General features: G+C 50.1%; 1 protein-coding gene across 2 annotated transcripts in view; it reads right to left on the bottom strand.

Annotated features, from left to right (window-relative positions):
- Positions 1-15,219, bottom strand: part of Lnk (SH2B adapter-like protein Lnk) — a 62,035-nt gene extending 46,816 nt beyond the window's left edge. For both annotated transcript variants that reach the window (XM_045733751.2, XM_069332980.1), the window contains exons 1-2: positions 14,459-15,219; positions 11,113-11,214 (exon numbers count right to left, since the gene is read on the bottom strand). In XM_045733751.2, the coding sequence (XP_045589707.1) occupies positions 11,113-11,214; positions 14,459-15,088 (732 nt within the window). In that variant the 5' untranslated portion in view covers positions 15,089-15,219. The remainder of the gene's footprint in view (positions 1-11,112; positions 11,215-14,458) is intronic.
- Between the last annotated feature and the right edge of the window lie 697 nt (positions 15,220-15,916).

The following is a 15,916-nucleotide window of genomic DNA, read 5'->3' as shown; positions in this document are numbered from 1 at the left end:
AATCCGAAGACAGCTCCAGGAGGGAAAAGAACCGTAAGGCCAAACACAAAAGGCCCCGAGCGCGCAAGTCCTCCGCCACGAGCGCCGCCGAAAGGGAGGGAACCTGCACATGGAGCTGAATAACGCCCACATCGCGGGGAAGGGCAGGGGCAAACAAGCACTCATTCAGGTACTCAAGTTCACCCCCCAGGAAAACCTGAAGCACAGTGGAAGCTTCCCGCCACTCCAGCGTGCGGGAACGACAGAAGGAATGCCAGGAATCCAGACCAAACAAGGGGCAGTCTGCTAGCCAGGATGACTCCGGAACCTCGTAACGGAGCCAGAAAGGGAACGAAGTCCCAAACCTGAACGTGGACGGATCCATTTCCGAGGCATAATCCGGGTCACGCAGGAGGTAAGCTGCAAAGGCCGCTCGCACCACACCAGGTTGGATGCGAGAAGCCGAAAACCTCCGGAAGGACGGAACCGACGTACCTGGGGGAACACGGAACCGTACCCGGGGAGGGGCCGACACCAAATCCAACTCGTACGCAGAGGGGGGGAAAGAAAACCCCACTCCTTGTAACAATAAGCCCCGCTCAGTGGGAAGAAAAACCCAGGCGGGGTCCAGCGGGGCCCAAGGCCCCCAAGTCAGCCCCTCCCCAGCCTCGAGGTCCGTCACCACAGGACCCGAGGCCGAGTCCTCTCCCCAAGCCCCGACCCCACAAGACAAGGACGGAGCAGCCGGAAAAGCTGGAGGAAGGGGGGCCCACTGGTCAGACCCTAAAGCTTCGGCCGGGAGACAAGACTCGAATGCCTCTGCCGCCCCCCCGGAAGGGGCAACCCCCGAAGCTGCCCGAGTCTCGAGATCAAGTAACCCCTGCTCCGACCCCGAAACCCTCAGACGCTTCGGGGCCGGAAGCAGGGGCGGGGGACCAGAACGAACAGAAGGGGAAGGACGAGGAGGTGCGGACTGAACCAGGATCGAAGCGACCCCCACCCCCAAGTCCGGGTCTCGAAAAGCAAAGCGGGGCAGCCCCGGGGCATCCGGGGAAGCAACCAACCGAGCGCGTTGCAACAGACGAAACCTAGACTGCAACGCACGTGCCGCCTGTACCCGAATAGAATCATCAGAGGATTGGGTAAATTGAGTCACAAGCAAGCAGCAACACTCACAGGACTCAGGGTCGAAAGTATCACCGACCCAACAGGCAGCGTGGCAGAGGCAAAAACAATGAGGGTCACCCTGAGACAAGGGGACCGAGCAACCCTCAAACTCGCACACAGCGAGTGGGGACTCCGGGGTCACATCCATCGGACCCACGCGCCCCCTAGGGGATTCCCAGGGTCCTGAGCGTTTACTTTAAGAGGACTCGCGCTCAGGTAGTCCCAGGCAGGGTGCTGCAAACCGGCGCCCAAAACTACCAAGCAAACTTCTAAAGCTGAACCCCAGGGACGTGTACACTCACGGGGACCTAGCAGGGGGCGCCACCGAGGAGAACAGTGGAAGGGCAAAAACAAACTGAATAAAATGACAGAACCCCCCACCAGGCAAAAAGAAAAAGAAAAGCAAAACCCCGCAAGAGGACAGCGAACCCCAAGGAACAGAGCCGGCCGCGATGTCGGGAATTACAAGCTGAGCAGCACCCTGCGCCCCTACCAGTGCAAACTGCCTCTTACCTGCCGGTAACAAGGGAGAACAGAACACCCAAGAGCCCAACAGGCGGCCGAAAAACCGAAAGGTAAAACGGACCAGCAGAGGCAGACCCCGAGGAGCCTGTGGAAGGTGGCCCCAAGCCCCAAGGGCAGTACTTACAGGGCACCTAGGGAAGGCAGCCCTAGGCGCATGCAGCCCGAGTACTGAAGATAACTCCTGGCTCTCGCACCCACAAAACTAACACCACACTCAAAGCACAGTGCAGTAGCGACACCGGAGCCAGAGCACACGACCATCGCCCATAGCATCAGCCTCAAGAACTGAGGTGTGGGTAGCCGGCGCGGGGGGTCTGGGGCTCCCCCTTCCCCCTCCCGGGGAGGGGGGAGCTGCGCAGACAGCGGCGCGGCAGTGTGTGACGTCACACTAATTTGCTTGTTTTCGGTTGGGGAGTTCTATCCACTAGTTCGGTATTAGGTAGCAATTTTAACCAGAATAGGGGTTTGTTTTGGGGCGCTTACCTTTCTGGGTGCCTGTTCCGGTCGATGGCAGACATAGAATGCTTCCAACTACACGGGGGCTTCTATAGGCCATTGCTTCCCTTGCCTCTCTGAGGGGGCCCGGTTCTGGCCGTGGTCCCCGGTAGGCCTAAGAACTCCATACACATGACTGATGCCAAAGTCTGACATTAGCATATCAGCCTGGGATAGCTCCGGGGAGCCGACGGGGCTCCCCCCAGAAACAGGTGTGCAATGCTAAGGTTAACCTTATATATCTCAAACGACAACAAGCACAAAACTGCGAATCTCCAGTTAGGACGCACACTTTTCAGGCCGTATTTACTCATCCTATTCGACGAACCATTTTGCCAAAACGGGAGATGTGCGAATTTGCTTAGGATGTTGGAACGGTTCACAGACTCTAGGAATTATTTCCCATCATGGCACAAGATAAAATCTTAAATGCCCTTCATATGACATTTTGAAATTAACATTTTCCTCATTGAAATCTCCCTCCCACTCTCACTGCCACTCTCCCTCCCTCTCTCACCGCCTCTCTCCCTCCCTCCCTTGCTGCCTCCCTCCATCATCACCTATCTCCATCACTGCCTCTCCCTCACCACCTGCCTCACACGATGCCTCTCTCCCTCACTGCCTCTCTCCCTCACAGCCTCCGTCCCTCCCTCAATGCCTCTCTCTCTCTCTCCCTCCCTAAATGCCTATCTCTCTCTCTCCCTCCCTAAATGCCTCTCTCTCTCTCTCCCTCCCTAAATGCCTCTCTCTCTCTCTCCCTCCCTAAATGCCTCTCTCTCTCTCTCCCTCCCTAAATGCCTCTCTCTCTCTCTCCCTCTCTAAATGCCTCTCTCTCTCTCTCCCTCCCTAAATGCCTCTCTCTCTCTCTCCCTCCCTAAATGCCTCTCTCTCTCTCTCCCTCCCTAAATGCCTCTCTCTCTCTCTCTCTCCCTCCCTAAATGCCTCTCTCTCTCTCTCTCCCTCCCTAAATGCCTCTCTCTCTCTCTCCCTCCCTAAATGCCTCTCTCTCTCTCTCTCCCTCCCTAAATGCCTCTCTCTCTCTCTCTCCCTCCCTAAATGCCTCTCTCTCTCTCTCCCTCCCTAAATGCCTCTCTCTCTCTCTCTCCCTCCCTAAATGCCTCTCTCTCTCTCTCCCTCTATAAATGCCTCTCTCTCTCTCCCTCCCTCCCTAAATGCCTCTCTCTCTCTCTCTCCCTCCCTAAATGCCTCTCTCTCTCTCTCTCCCTCCCTAAATGCCTCTCTCTCTCTCTCCCTCCCTCCCTAAATGCCTCTCTCTCTCTCTCCCTCCCTAAATGCCTCTCCCTCTCTCTCCCTCCCTAAATGCCTCTCCCTCTCTCTCCCTCCCTAAATGCCTCTCTCTCTCTCTCCCTCCCTAAATGCCTCTCTCTCTCTCTCCCTCCCTAAATGCCTCTCTCTCTCTCTCCCTCCCTAAATGCCTCTCTCTCCCTCCCTAAATGCCTCTCTCTCTCTCTCCCTCCCTAAATGCCTCTCTCTCTCTCTCTCCCTCCCTAAATGCCTCTCTCTCTCTCTCTCCCTCCCTAAATGCCTCTCTCTCTCTCTCCCTCCCTCCCTAAATCCCTCTCTCTCTCTCTCCCTCCCTAAATGCCTCTCCCTCTCTCTCCCTCCCTAAATGCCTCTCCCTCTCTCTCCCTCCCTAAATGCCTCTCTCTCTCTCTCCCTCCCTAAATGCCTCTCTCTCTCTCTCCCTCCCTAAATGCCTCTCTCTCTCTCTCCCTCCCTAAATGCCTCTCTCTCCCTCCCTAAATGCCTCTCTCTCTCTCTCCCTCCCTAAATGCCTCTCTCTCTCTCTCCCTCCCTAAATGCCTCTCTCTCTCCCTCCCTAAATGCCTCTCTCTCTCTCTCTCTCTCCCTCCCTCCCTAAATGCCTCTCTCTCTCCCTCCCTAAATGCCTCTCTCTCTCCCTCCCTAAATGCCTCTCTCTCTCCCTCCCTAAATGCCTCTCTCTCTCCCTCCCTAAATGCCTCTCTCTCTCCCTCCCTAAATGCCTCTCTCTCTCTCTCTCTCTCCCTCCCTCCCTAAATGCCTCTCTCTCTCTCCCTCCCTCCCTAAAAACCTATCTTTCTCTCTCTCTCCCTCCCTCCCTAAATGCCTCTCTCTCTCTCCCTCCCTCCCTAAATGCCTTTCTCTCTCTCCCCCTCCCTAAATGCCTCTCTCTCTCTCTCCCTCCCTAAATGCCTCTCTCTCTCTCTCCTTCCCTAAATGCCTCTCTCTCTCTCTCCCTCCCTAAATGCCTTTCTCTCCCTCCCTAAATGCCTCTTCCTCTCAACTCAGGTTGGTATCCAGCATGGTGGGAACAGCCATTTTTATTTTTAGCTGCTAACACACCCTTTGTAACCATCACTCACAAGGTGTTTATAATTACAAATGGCACCTCAAGAGGATTCAAGCATAATACTGTATACAGTATACTCTATACTGTGATACTATATATACAGTATATACTGTACTGTTCAGTGGAACCTCAGGATACGAACGTCCCTCTTTACGAGTTTTTTGGGTTATGAGCTCAATTTCTTTGTAAAATTTGAATCGAGTTACGAGCTTTGCCCTGCCTTACATAGTTTGTTGATACTGTACATGTATGGGTTGACCAAGCGCATGATTCCTGGTGGCACGGTATAGTGTATTTGGGAGGACAACAGGATGGATGGTGGGGGGGACTGGAATTATGGTGAAGGGGACTGGATGGATAGATGGTGAGGGGACTGGATGGAAGAATGGGTGGTGGAGAGACGTGGATGGATGGATGGTGGAGGGGGGACTAGATGAATGGATGGATGGTGGAGGGGGGACTAGATGGATGGATGGATGGTGGAGGGGGGACTAGATGGATGGATGGATGGTGGAGGGGGGACTAGATGGATGGATGGATGGATGGAGGGGGGACTGGATGGATGGATGGAGGGGGGACTGGATGGATGGATGGAGGGGGGGACTGGATGGATGGATGGAGGGGGGGACTGGATGGATGGATGGAGGGGGGACTGGATGGATGGATGGAGGGGGGGACTGGATGGATGGATGGAGGGGGGAACTGGATGGATGGAGGGGGGACTGGATGGATGGATGGAGGGGGGGACTGGATGGATGGATGGAGGGGGGGACTGGATGGATGGAGGGGGAACTGGATGGAGGGGGGACTGGATGGATGGATGGAGGGGGGACTGGATGGATGGATGGATGGAGGGGGGACTGGATGGATGGATGGATGGAGGGGGACTGGATGGATGGATGGATGGAGGGGGGACTGGATGGATGGATGGATGGAGGGGGGACTGGATGGATGGATGGATGGAGGGGGGACTGGATGGATGGATGGAGGGGGGACTGGATGGATGGATGGAGGGGGGACTGGATGGATGGATGGAGGGGGGACTGGATGGATGGATGGAGGGGGGACTGGATGGATGGATGGATGGAGGGGGGACTGGATGGATGGATGGATGGAGGGGGGACTGGATGGATGGATGGAGGGGGGACTGGATGGATGGATGGAGGGGGGACTGGATGGATGGATGGAGGGGGGACTGGATGGATGGATGGAGGGGGGACTGGATGGATGGAGGGGGGACTGGATGGATGGTGGGGGGGACTGGATGGATGGATGGTGGAGGGGGGACTGGATGGATGGATGGATGGTGGAGGGGGGACTGGATGGATGGATGGTGGAGGGGGGGGACTGGATGGATGGTGGAGGGGGGACTGGATGGATGGATGGAGGGGGGACTGGATGGATGGATGGAGGGGGGACTGGATGGATGGATGGAGGGGGGACTGGATGGATGGATGGTGGAGGGGGGGACTGGATGGATGGATGGTGGAGGGGGGACTGGATGGATGGATGGTGGAGGTGGGACTGGATGGATGGATGGTGGAGGGGGGACTGGATGGATGGATGGTGGAGGGGGACTGGATGGATGGATGGTGGAGGGGGACTGGATGGATGGATGGGGGACTGGATGGATAGATGGGGGACTGGATGGATGGATGGGGGACTGGATGGATGGATGGATGGTGGAGGGGGGACTGGATGGATGGATGGTGGAGGGGGGACTGGATGGATGGATGGTGGAGGGGGGACTGGATGGATGGATGGATGGATGGTGGGGAACAGGACGGCACGCATAGACGAGATAAAGCACCTAAATTATTGGGATCGTCTCAAAGCTCTCCAAATGTACTCACTAGAAAGGAGACAAGAGATATACCAAATAATATACACAGGGAAAATACTGGAGGGCCTGGTCCCAAATCTGCACAGTAAAATAACAATGTACTGGAGTGAATGACATGTAAGAAAATGCAGAATAGAACCAGTGAAGAGCAGAGGTGCCATGGGCAAAATCAGAGAACACTGTATAAACATCAGAGGTCCACGGTTGTTCAACGTCCTACCAGCGAGCATCAGAAATATTGCAGGAACAACCGTGGACATCTTCAAGAGGAAACTAGATTGTTTCCTTCAAGGAGTGCCGGATTAACCGGGCTGTGGTGGGTATGTGGGCCTGCGGGCTGCTCCAAGCAACAGCCTGGTGGACCAAACTCTCACAAGTCAAGTCTGGCCTCGGGCCGGGCTTGGGGAGGAGAAGAACTCCCAGAACCCCATCAACCAGGTATCAACCAGGTATGGATGGTGGGGGCAACTGGATGGATGGTGGGGGGCAACTGGATGGATGGTGGGGGGCAACTGGATAGATGGTGAGGGCAACTGGATGGATGGTGGGGGGGGGGGACCTGGATGGATGGTGGGGGGGGGGACCTGGATGGATGGATGGTGGAGGAGGGACTGGATGGATGGCTGGATGGTGGAGGGGGGACTGGATGGATGGATGGATGGAGGGGGGACTGGATGGATGGATGGATGGATGGAGGGGGGACTGGATGGATGGATGGATGGAGGGGGGACTGGATGGATGGATGGATGGAGGGGGGACTGGATGGATGGATGGATGGTGGAGGGGGACTGGATGGATGGATGGATGGTGGAGGGGGACTGAATGGTGGAGGGGGACTGGATGGATGGCAGGCGAGTGGGAAAGGGAGGCTTAGTGGGGGGGTGGGGGAAGAATATCTTTCAGAAAAACCAGCCCTAGAAACATGTAAGGGAAGAACACATGGATGGCGAGTGGATTGGCAGGTGAGAGCGAGTGAATGGATGAGTAGCAGGGCAGGCGGCAAAGTGGGTTGATAGACGGGCAGCAGTGATCGGGCAGGTGTCAGTGTGTGCAGGCGAGCAGTAGTGAGATGGTTTGCAGAGTGGGCATAGTTGGCACTGTTACGACCCTGGGTTCCTCAAGTGGAAACCAGAGGTCAAATTGAACTAAATAAGCTACGTTAGATTAGCAAGACGCAAGTCGACGTGTCTTTGTTCGTATCTTCCCTGCCAAACGTAGGGCGAATCTTGTTGCTCACAAGCATTCAGACTCTTGAGCTTGTTGTGGATTAAGTAAAACATTGTTATAAGATTAACTATCCTGAGAACGAGTAAGTAACAATATGATGCATAGGGGAAGATTTTTAATGTGTTTAGCTGCACGATCAATTAGGCTCCTCCCGGCACCACACAATACGGGAGCCCTGATCTGGTCGCTGGAAGCCTTCTTCTCTGTTGGCGTTCGAGGTGTAAACATCGGGACTCTGTGGCTGCACCTCTCTCCCCTTCTACCTTCCCTCTTACTTATTTCCCTTACCTTAAGTTAAGTTATACCCTGTGTTTGTAAGTGTGCCTACTCTGGTAGTGAAAGATTGGTGAGACCTGGGGGGTAGTATTTGCTAGTGTTTTGGGTACCCCCTAAGTGTAGTGTTGTCTTGTGTTGTATTAGGGTACCACGTGGTCTCACTACCCTAAGCTGCTTCAAGCTTCAGTTCTTAACCAGTAGTACTTTACCCTAGCCTGTTCTCAGTGTAAACCTTGTATCCTGCTTATGTGGACCAAGGCTTTTAACGTAAGATAGTGTGGTAAAGTAATTATTATTGTTATTGGTGTGAATGTATATGGGGGGTTGTTAAGGGGTTAATAAATAAGTAAGTTAGTTAAAGGAGTATCCATTTTTCCTGTGTAGGAGATCTATGATCAACCTCTAGGCTGACTATTGCTGTAATAAGCCACTACAAGTTTATGTTTATATATTTAATGGGGGCCGGGCCTTTTAGATCTCCCATATTTGACAACCCTTAATGCTAACGACTGCCCCTACATCCATTAATACTAGACTCCCCATAGAACATATATTTATTTGTAACAGGCACGCAGGCAACAGAACAGGTGGGTGGCTGATGGTAGACTAAGGAGGTGGGTGGCTGATGGTAGACTAAGAAGGTGGGTGGCTGATGGTAGACTAAGAAGGTGGGTGGCTGATGGTAGACTAAGAAGGTGGGTGGCTGATGGTAGACTAAGAAGGTGGGTGGCTGATGGTAGACTAAGGAGGTGGGTGGCTGATGGTAGACTAAGAAGGTGGGTGGCTGATGGTAGACTAAGAAGGTGGGTGGCTGATGGTAGACTAAGGAGGTGGGTGGCTGATGGTAGACTAAGGAGGTGGGTGGCTGATGGTAGACTAAGAAGGTGGGTGGCTGATGGTAGACTAAGAAGGTGGGTGGCTGATGGTAGACTAAGAAGGTGGGTGGCTGATGGTAGACTAAGAAGGTGGGTGGCTGATGGTAGACTAAGAAGGTGGGTGGCTGATGGTAGACTAAGGAGGTGAGTGGTTGATGGTAGACTAAGAAGGTGGGTGGAAGATGGTAGACTAGGGAGGTGGGTGGCAGATGGTAGACTAGGGAGGTGGGTGGCAGATGGTAGACTAGGGAGGTGGGTGGCAGATGGTAGACTAGGGAGGTGGGTGGCAGATGGTAGACTAAGGAGGTAGGTGAAAGATGGTAGACTAAGGAGGTGAGTGGTTGATGGTAGACTAAGAAGGTGGGTGGAAGATGGTAGACTAAGGAGGCAGGCACCAAGCGGATGGGTAGAAGGGCGGTCAGGAGATAATGGGTGGGCAGATGAGTAGCAGTACAGGTGGGAGAGTGGGTGGGTAGCAGAGGCGGTGGCACGAGCGGCTGAACTTCCGAGTAGGACTAACACAGGAGCTGGTCACCCCAACGTCCCTCCCCAAGACCCCCTATCCCGAACACCGGACCCTCCCCACTACCTCCATCCCCTCATCCCCACACACTGGACTCCCCCAGCTGTTCCTCTCACAGCCATATGGACAGTATTGATATGGTGGGCTTCCTTGCTACCAGCTGTTGGATTGGGAGGCAGACTCCCTGAGCACCTGTCATTGAACTTTTTTTGTTTACTAATTGTGACAGCCTGACTGGCTGTGAATGCCGGATTGACTGTGAATGCCTGATCGATTGTGAATGGCTGATTGACTGTGAATGCGTGACTGACCTTAAATGCCTAACCAGTTGCTACCATAACTGTGAATGCTTGACTACCTTTGGTTATGACTGCCTGTGAATGCTTGACAATTGGTTATGACTGCCTGTGAATGCTTGCCTGACTAACTTCTTGTGACTGGAAATGCCTAACTGGTTGCTACCACAACTGTGAATGCTTGACTACCTTTGGTTATGACTGCCTGTGACTGGTCTTGACTGTGAATGATTGACTGACATGTTGTGACTAACTGACTGGTTCTGACTGGCTGCCACATAACAGATGCAGTGAAATGTGTGAAAGGAATATCTGGAACCAGTGATGCAGATATGAAAGCGTTTAAGGTGCGCAGGGGATGGTCTCACCACCACCTCCCTCCTCCTTACCCTCTCCATACACCAACACCGCTCCTCCCTCCCTCCTCACTGTCTCCCATACGCCAACAAGAGTCCGCAGTAAAGGTAAAGTGCAGTTAAATGATCACTTATTTTATTTATGGTTTATATTTATACCTGATTGTTTTGTGTATGAAAAATATGAGTAGTATTCTGTATAAAATGTATTTTTAAGTTAATATTTTTTGGGTGTGTGGAACCTACCTTGAGGTTACCTTGAGGTGCTTCCGGGGCTTAGTGTCCCCGCGGCCCGGTCGTCGACCAGGCCTCCTGGTTGCCGGACTGATCAACCAGGCTGTTGGACGCGGCTGCTCGCAGCCTGACGTACGAGTCACAGCCTGGTTGATCAGGTATCCTTTGGAGAACGGGTTAATTCAATTTCTTATGAGAAAATTTGTTTCAGTTTAAGAATTTTGGGTTTACAAACCATCTCTGGGAACGGATTAAATTTGAAAACCAAGGTATCACTGCGAGCAGCCGCATCCAACAGCCTGGTTGACCAGTCCAGCAACGAGGAGGCCTGGTCGACGACTGGGCCGTGGGGATGCTAAGCCCCAAAATCATTTCAAGGTAACCGCAAGGTAACCCTGTAGAGTTTGTTCAATTGGTTTCACACAGTACTGAGTATATATAAAATGAAGTGAAGATTTTTATTTTTTATATAATTATTATAACATTATTATTGCACAATATTAGAGTAAAGGAGTCTCCAAAAAATAAATTCTATGTACATTGCCCCAAAAACTGTTTATTTTGAATAGGAATCCTGCAAAATTTATAGAAGATTTTATGGATATAACATTATAGGATAAATTTTATCGAAGAACAACGTATAAGGTTCCCATTATCAGGGACGAGAAGAACATTAGACTTATCAAGCCTCATTAGGCTAATGACTGACCTCTTCCATGGTGCAACCCAAAACAGTTGCCTAACTTGTGGGTATTGTACCTAACTACTAGGTGAACATAGTCATCAGGTAAAAGGAAATGTACCCAAATCTCTCTGTCCTGTGGAAGAGTTGAACCTGGGATCTTTTGGTTGGAACCTACTGCACTGATCACTGCACAGTATATTTATGAGACAATATGTTGTCTAAAGCAGGGCAACACTGTGTGACCTCTAAATTGCAATTCCATTTCAACTTTGGCTCACCTTGATAACAAATGTGTTTCTGAGGTCTGGCATCTCCAAGTCTGTAGTTTCTCTGGCCTCATTTATTGATATGCAGAATACACCAGTGCGAGGCTTCAAGCTCTGCAAGACAATTATCATCAACATATACAAGAATAATAATATGCATACAATGAATGGCAATGAAAAAGAACATTTACATATAAAAAAATCAGGTAGAGCATAGATGAACATGATCAGTTATTTTTTATAGTAGAAATAGGAACAAAATGCAAAAAATAAAATAAAACTAAAAAAACAGAGTAAATTGTAATGAAACTTAATTTTTGGGGCGAGTCCCAGAGGCTTTCCGGGGCTTACCGGGTTGATATGCATGAATTATGATGAACCGTGGCATCAGTCAACTTGATTGGAGTTCTATGCCTACCGGGGACCATGAGACAGAACCTCACCCCCTCAGAGAGGCACGAGGAGCAAAAATGGCCCTATAGAAACCTCCATGTGGATGGAAGCATTCCATGTCTACCATCGACCAGGTTAGGGACCCAGAAAGGGAGGCGTCCCAAGACAACCACCACCTGGTTAAAAATTGCTACTGAAAACGGAACTATCAAGCAGAATTCCCAATCCAAAAACAAGCAAACAAACATGAAGTCACAATCACTGCCTGGTTTTGTTTTACATCTGTCTGCTACCCCTTTCTCAAAGTCTCTTTCTGCCTCTCTCCTCACTGCCATGTAGTTGTTCCTTGCTTGTTTGTAGTACTGATAAGTCTGAAGGTTAAGCCTCAAACTGGAACCAATCGTATTGGCGTTTGCCTTTCCATTGGAAACTTTCGGCGCCATGGAGAGGGGGGACCGGCTGCATGGGTAACAACTTCTCCATATGAACCTACCCTGGCTTTGCGTCCCGGAGAGGCCACTCCAGACCAACAACCAGAGCGCAACTCCATAGTCTCCTGAGACTGATGGATGCCTACTAAGTCTCTTCCTATATTGAACCAATTTCCTTTTTTTTTTTTTCTTCTCTGGCTCTCTTGCAATTTATGTTGACCCAATCCTGTTTCCTGGTTCTGCATCTCTGTTTTGGTATAAATTGTTTGTACCTTCATTGCATATCTCACAAAATTTACCATACATCTAATTTACTTCCTTGCATAATAACAAGTCTTTCCAATCAGATTCATTAAAGAATTTTGTGGTGGAGGCAGGGTATGGGAGGGGTGGTTGTGGTGGGGGCAGAGTATGGGAAGGGTGGTTGTGGTGGGGGCAGGGTATGGGTGGGATGGTTGTGGTGGGGGCAGGGTATGGGTGGGATGGTTGTGGTGGGGGGCAGGGTATGGGTGAGATGGTTGTGGTGGGGGCAGAGTATAGGAAAGGTGGTTGTGGTGGGGGCAGGGTATGGGAGGAGTGGTTGTGGTGGGGGCAGGGTATGGGAGGAGTGGTTGTGGTGGGGGCAGAGTATAGGAAAGGTGGTTGTGGTGGGGGCAGGGTATGGGAGGGGTGGTTGTGGTGGGGGCAGGGAATGGGAGGGGTGGTTGTGGTGGGGGCAAGATATGAGAGGGGTGGTTGTGGTGGGGGCAAGATAAGGGAGGGGTGGTTGTGGTGGGGGCAAGATAAGGGAGGGGTGGTTGTGGTGGGGGCAAGATAAGGGAGGGGTGGTTGTGGTGGGGGCAAGATAAGGGAGGGGTGGTTGTGGTGGGGGCAAGATAAGGGAGGGGTGGTTGTGGTGGGGGCAAGATAAGGGAGGGGTGGTTGTGGTGGGGGCAAGATAAGGGAGGGGTGGTTGTGGTGGGGGCAAGATAAGGGAGGGGTGGTTGTGGTGGGGGCAAGATAAGGGAGGGGTGGTTGTGGTGGGGACAAGATAAGGGAGGGGTGGTTGTGCAGGGGGCAAGATAAGGGAGGGGTGGTTGTGGTGGGGGCAAGATATGGAAGGGGTGGTTGTAGTGGGGGCAAGATATGGAAGGGGTGGTTGTGGTGGGGGCTGAGTATGGGTGGGGTGGTTGTGGTGGGTGTCAGAAATTTCCAACATCACTTACTAACCCCGACATACCAGATTAAAATGGGTATGTCAAGTAACTACTAATATTATAAACTTTTCCAAGAAAATGTTCCTAGAGACTCCCTGGAAATAATGGAAGAATATTGAGGGTCGACGTATTTAATACAGTAATTTCTTTAGTAAACGTAACTCTTTCAGTCTACAAGTTAAAATTATCGTAAAATAATTATTTAGACTGAACTTAATTAAAACCCATAAATAAATATCTTTCTCCCTAAATCAAATTTAACTCACCTTAACTGGACGCGTCCACTACGAGAGTGGGGAAAAGGAGGCGGCGCCTGGAAGCGACACCAGCTTGCACCAAGACGTGAATACCCACTAGTTAGTGCTAGACTATTAATTAACACGTGCATACAAGATATTTCCCACAATTCGTTCCACAAGATATTCAGCATCCACCCAACCCACGATTTTGCTACTTGAGGAAGTATCCTATCCAGGCTACTAGTAAGAAATATCATTTTATAGCTGGTCAGCATTATAGTTCATTCTTGTAGTCCAGTTATGACGCCAGCCAAGCACCCGTGATGGGTAAGCTCATTTCCTTATCCCATTTAATCTCTTCTGAATATAATTCCCAGGTTTATCACATGTATTACGATGTAACCTTTTCACAGGTGACCTCGAGGAAGAAGAGACAACCATAACGAATCATTTTGACCTAGATATTTGTCTTGTTGCTATAACATTCGAGAATCTTCGGTGTAGCTCCCATGTGCAGGACAGGTCTGACTGCAGAATCAACTGAATTCTCCTTACAGCTAAGCTGTGTTGTGTTTTTATTAATATGATTAGCCATAGACTACATTAATAGTTTAGTAGCCTATTGTTACTCAATTCATTTATTGATATAGGTTACATATACAGTACATTAGACTGTTGCCATTCTTAACTTTTGAAAATGGCTAACTGGAAAGAAGAGATGGTTAGGATATTCATTGTGAAGTTTTTACCAGAAAAAGATTTCATGTTTATATCCTCAATTACTGCTGAGTGCACAGAGGCATATACAGGTACACTGAAGGAATTGTTCTCAATTGCCCCACTCTGCCAGGATTTGAAACCCAGTTTCTCTTGTCTGTCAGGCGAGTGCTAATGACTATACCACAGAGGGTCCCACTTTTGGAGTCATTTTAAATAAGGACTAATCAAACATGCATAAGAAATGTCTATCCTGTATGAAACAAATATGGTCAGAAAAGCCTTGGTTATTTCAGATCAAATCCTGCATTATAAAGTGTATCCCCTAACTAGAACTTTACCCTTACTGTACTGTACTTATAAAATAAATGACCCCACATACCTTAGGAGGTGCATAAAATTCAAGCATATGCCCTGCAGCAACCTTAACAAGAGCCATGCGACACTTGAGCCAGTGAGGCCGGCCTTCCTGTGTGTCTCCTGCCAGCAGATGTACTGTTCCCTCACGCACACAATCCACTGCAAGCTTCACTGTGCGAGCCTTGTGCCTTTCATTCTTCAACTGTTTGTCATGGTGGGGGGATAATTCAACCTCGTCAGAATGCTGTTTTAAGAATATTTTACCTTTCTTCAACCCCTTGAAAGATAACCTTCTAAAAAAGGGCTTGTGAGACACTTTTGGGGAAGGTGACTCGCCGCCTTCATCACTGGCGGCGGCCTCCAGAATGTCGTCAGCCGAGGCTGAGCGAGTGTTGGCCACACTGCCCATGCCGTTCCGCACCTTCACGCCATTCGGGGGACTCAGTAACGCCTGTTCTAAATGGCCTGGAAAAAGTTCTGCAAACTTCTGCGCCAACTCTTTGTGTTCCACCTCCCTGAACTGTGCTTGTAGGGCCACGAACACTCTCCAGGATCTGACAAAGTCGGCGGCAGCGATCCTTGCCTGCTTGTCACAGAAGTCTTCCCAATCGTTCCTTCTGTTTTCGGCCTCCGTGTCGACCGCAGTAGCCATGGCTAGCCTCTCGCATTGCCTTGTTCCTGCGTCAGCTGGGAAGAGGTGCCTCGGGCCCTGAGTTTGACACCATCTTCAGAGTATTGTCTCAGATCTCCATCTTTACTGCAGTGATCAGTATTGTTTACATGACAATTTTCAAGTGAGCATCTGTATAAGATATATTCCGTAAATATATTTTTATAAAGCTGTTTTGAAAAATATTATTAATAAAACATTAATTTATTTTGTATGACATATTCACCAAATTACATAACAAATTTTATTCAATTCATATTATTTGTGCAGAAAAATGACTTTTGATTGACCTAATCCTCTGCGACAATAATTTATGGCGGGAAAAAGGTGCGTCGTCTGCATGTTTTATAAATCCTTATGTTCAGCTCCCCCTCGTTACTGATACTTATGTGAACCTTCAAATCAGGCAAATATATAACGATCTGATAATACTTTCGATTGTTTTGATAATTAAGAAGATTACTTATAGAAGGATTTTCCCGACATCAGGGCGTTCCCAATATTTGAATGCTAGGCCTTGACGCGCCGCTGACTAGTACTGAGCGAGTGTGTTACATCTCGATGTGTTTGAAAAAGGTTTGTTCAGTTTCTGTTTCAGCAAGAATGCTTCCAATGACTATATGCATGGTAACGAAGCTTCATGTAACAAAGTTTACTTACTCACTTATCTACAAGTTTTATGTACTTAAAACCAAAGTTAGTTTAGTTCATTTATTATGCACCCTATACCCATCTTGTGGGCGGTAGTGGAAAGGGTTACAGAGGCACATAATGGGCTCAGGGACTGAACTCCACAATTCATTTAGCTAA

The sequence above is a fragment of the Procambarus clarkii genome, chromosome 4 (assembly GCF_040958095.1).
Source record: "Procambarus clarkii isolate CNS0578487 chromosome 4, FALCON_Pclarkii_2.0, whole genome shotgun sequence".
NCBI lineage: Eukaryota > Metazoa > Arthropoda > Malacostraca > Decapoda > Cambaridae > Procambarus > Procambarus clarkii.
Note: the sequence above shows the minus strand (reverse complement) of the source record. Positions and strands in the feature narration are given on the sequence as shown.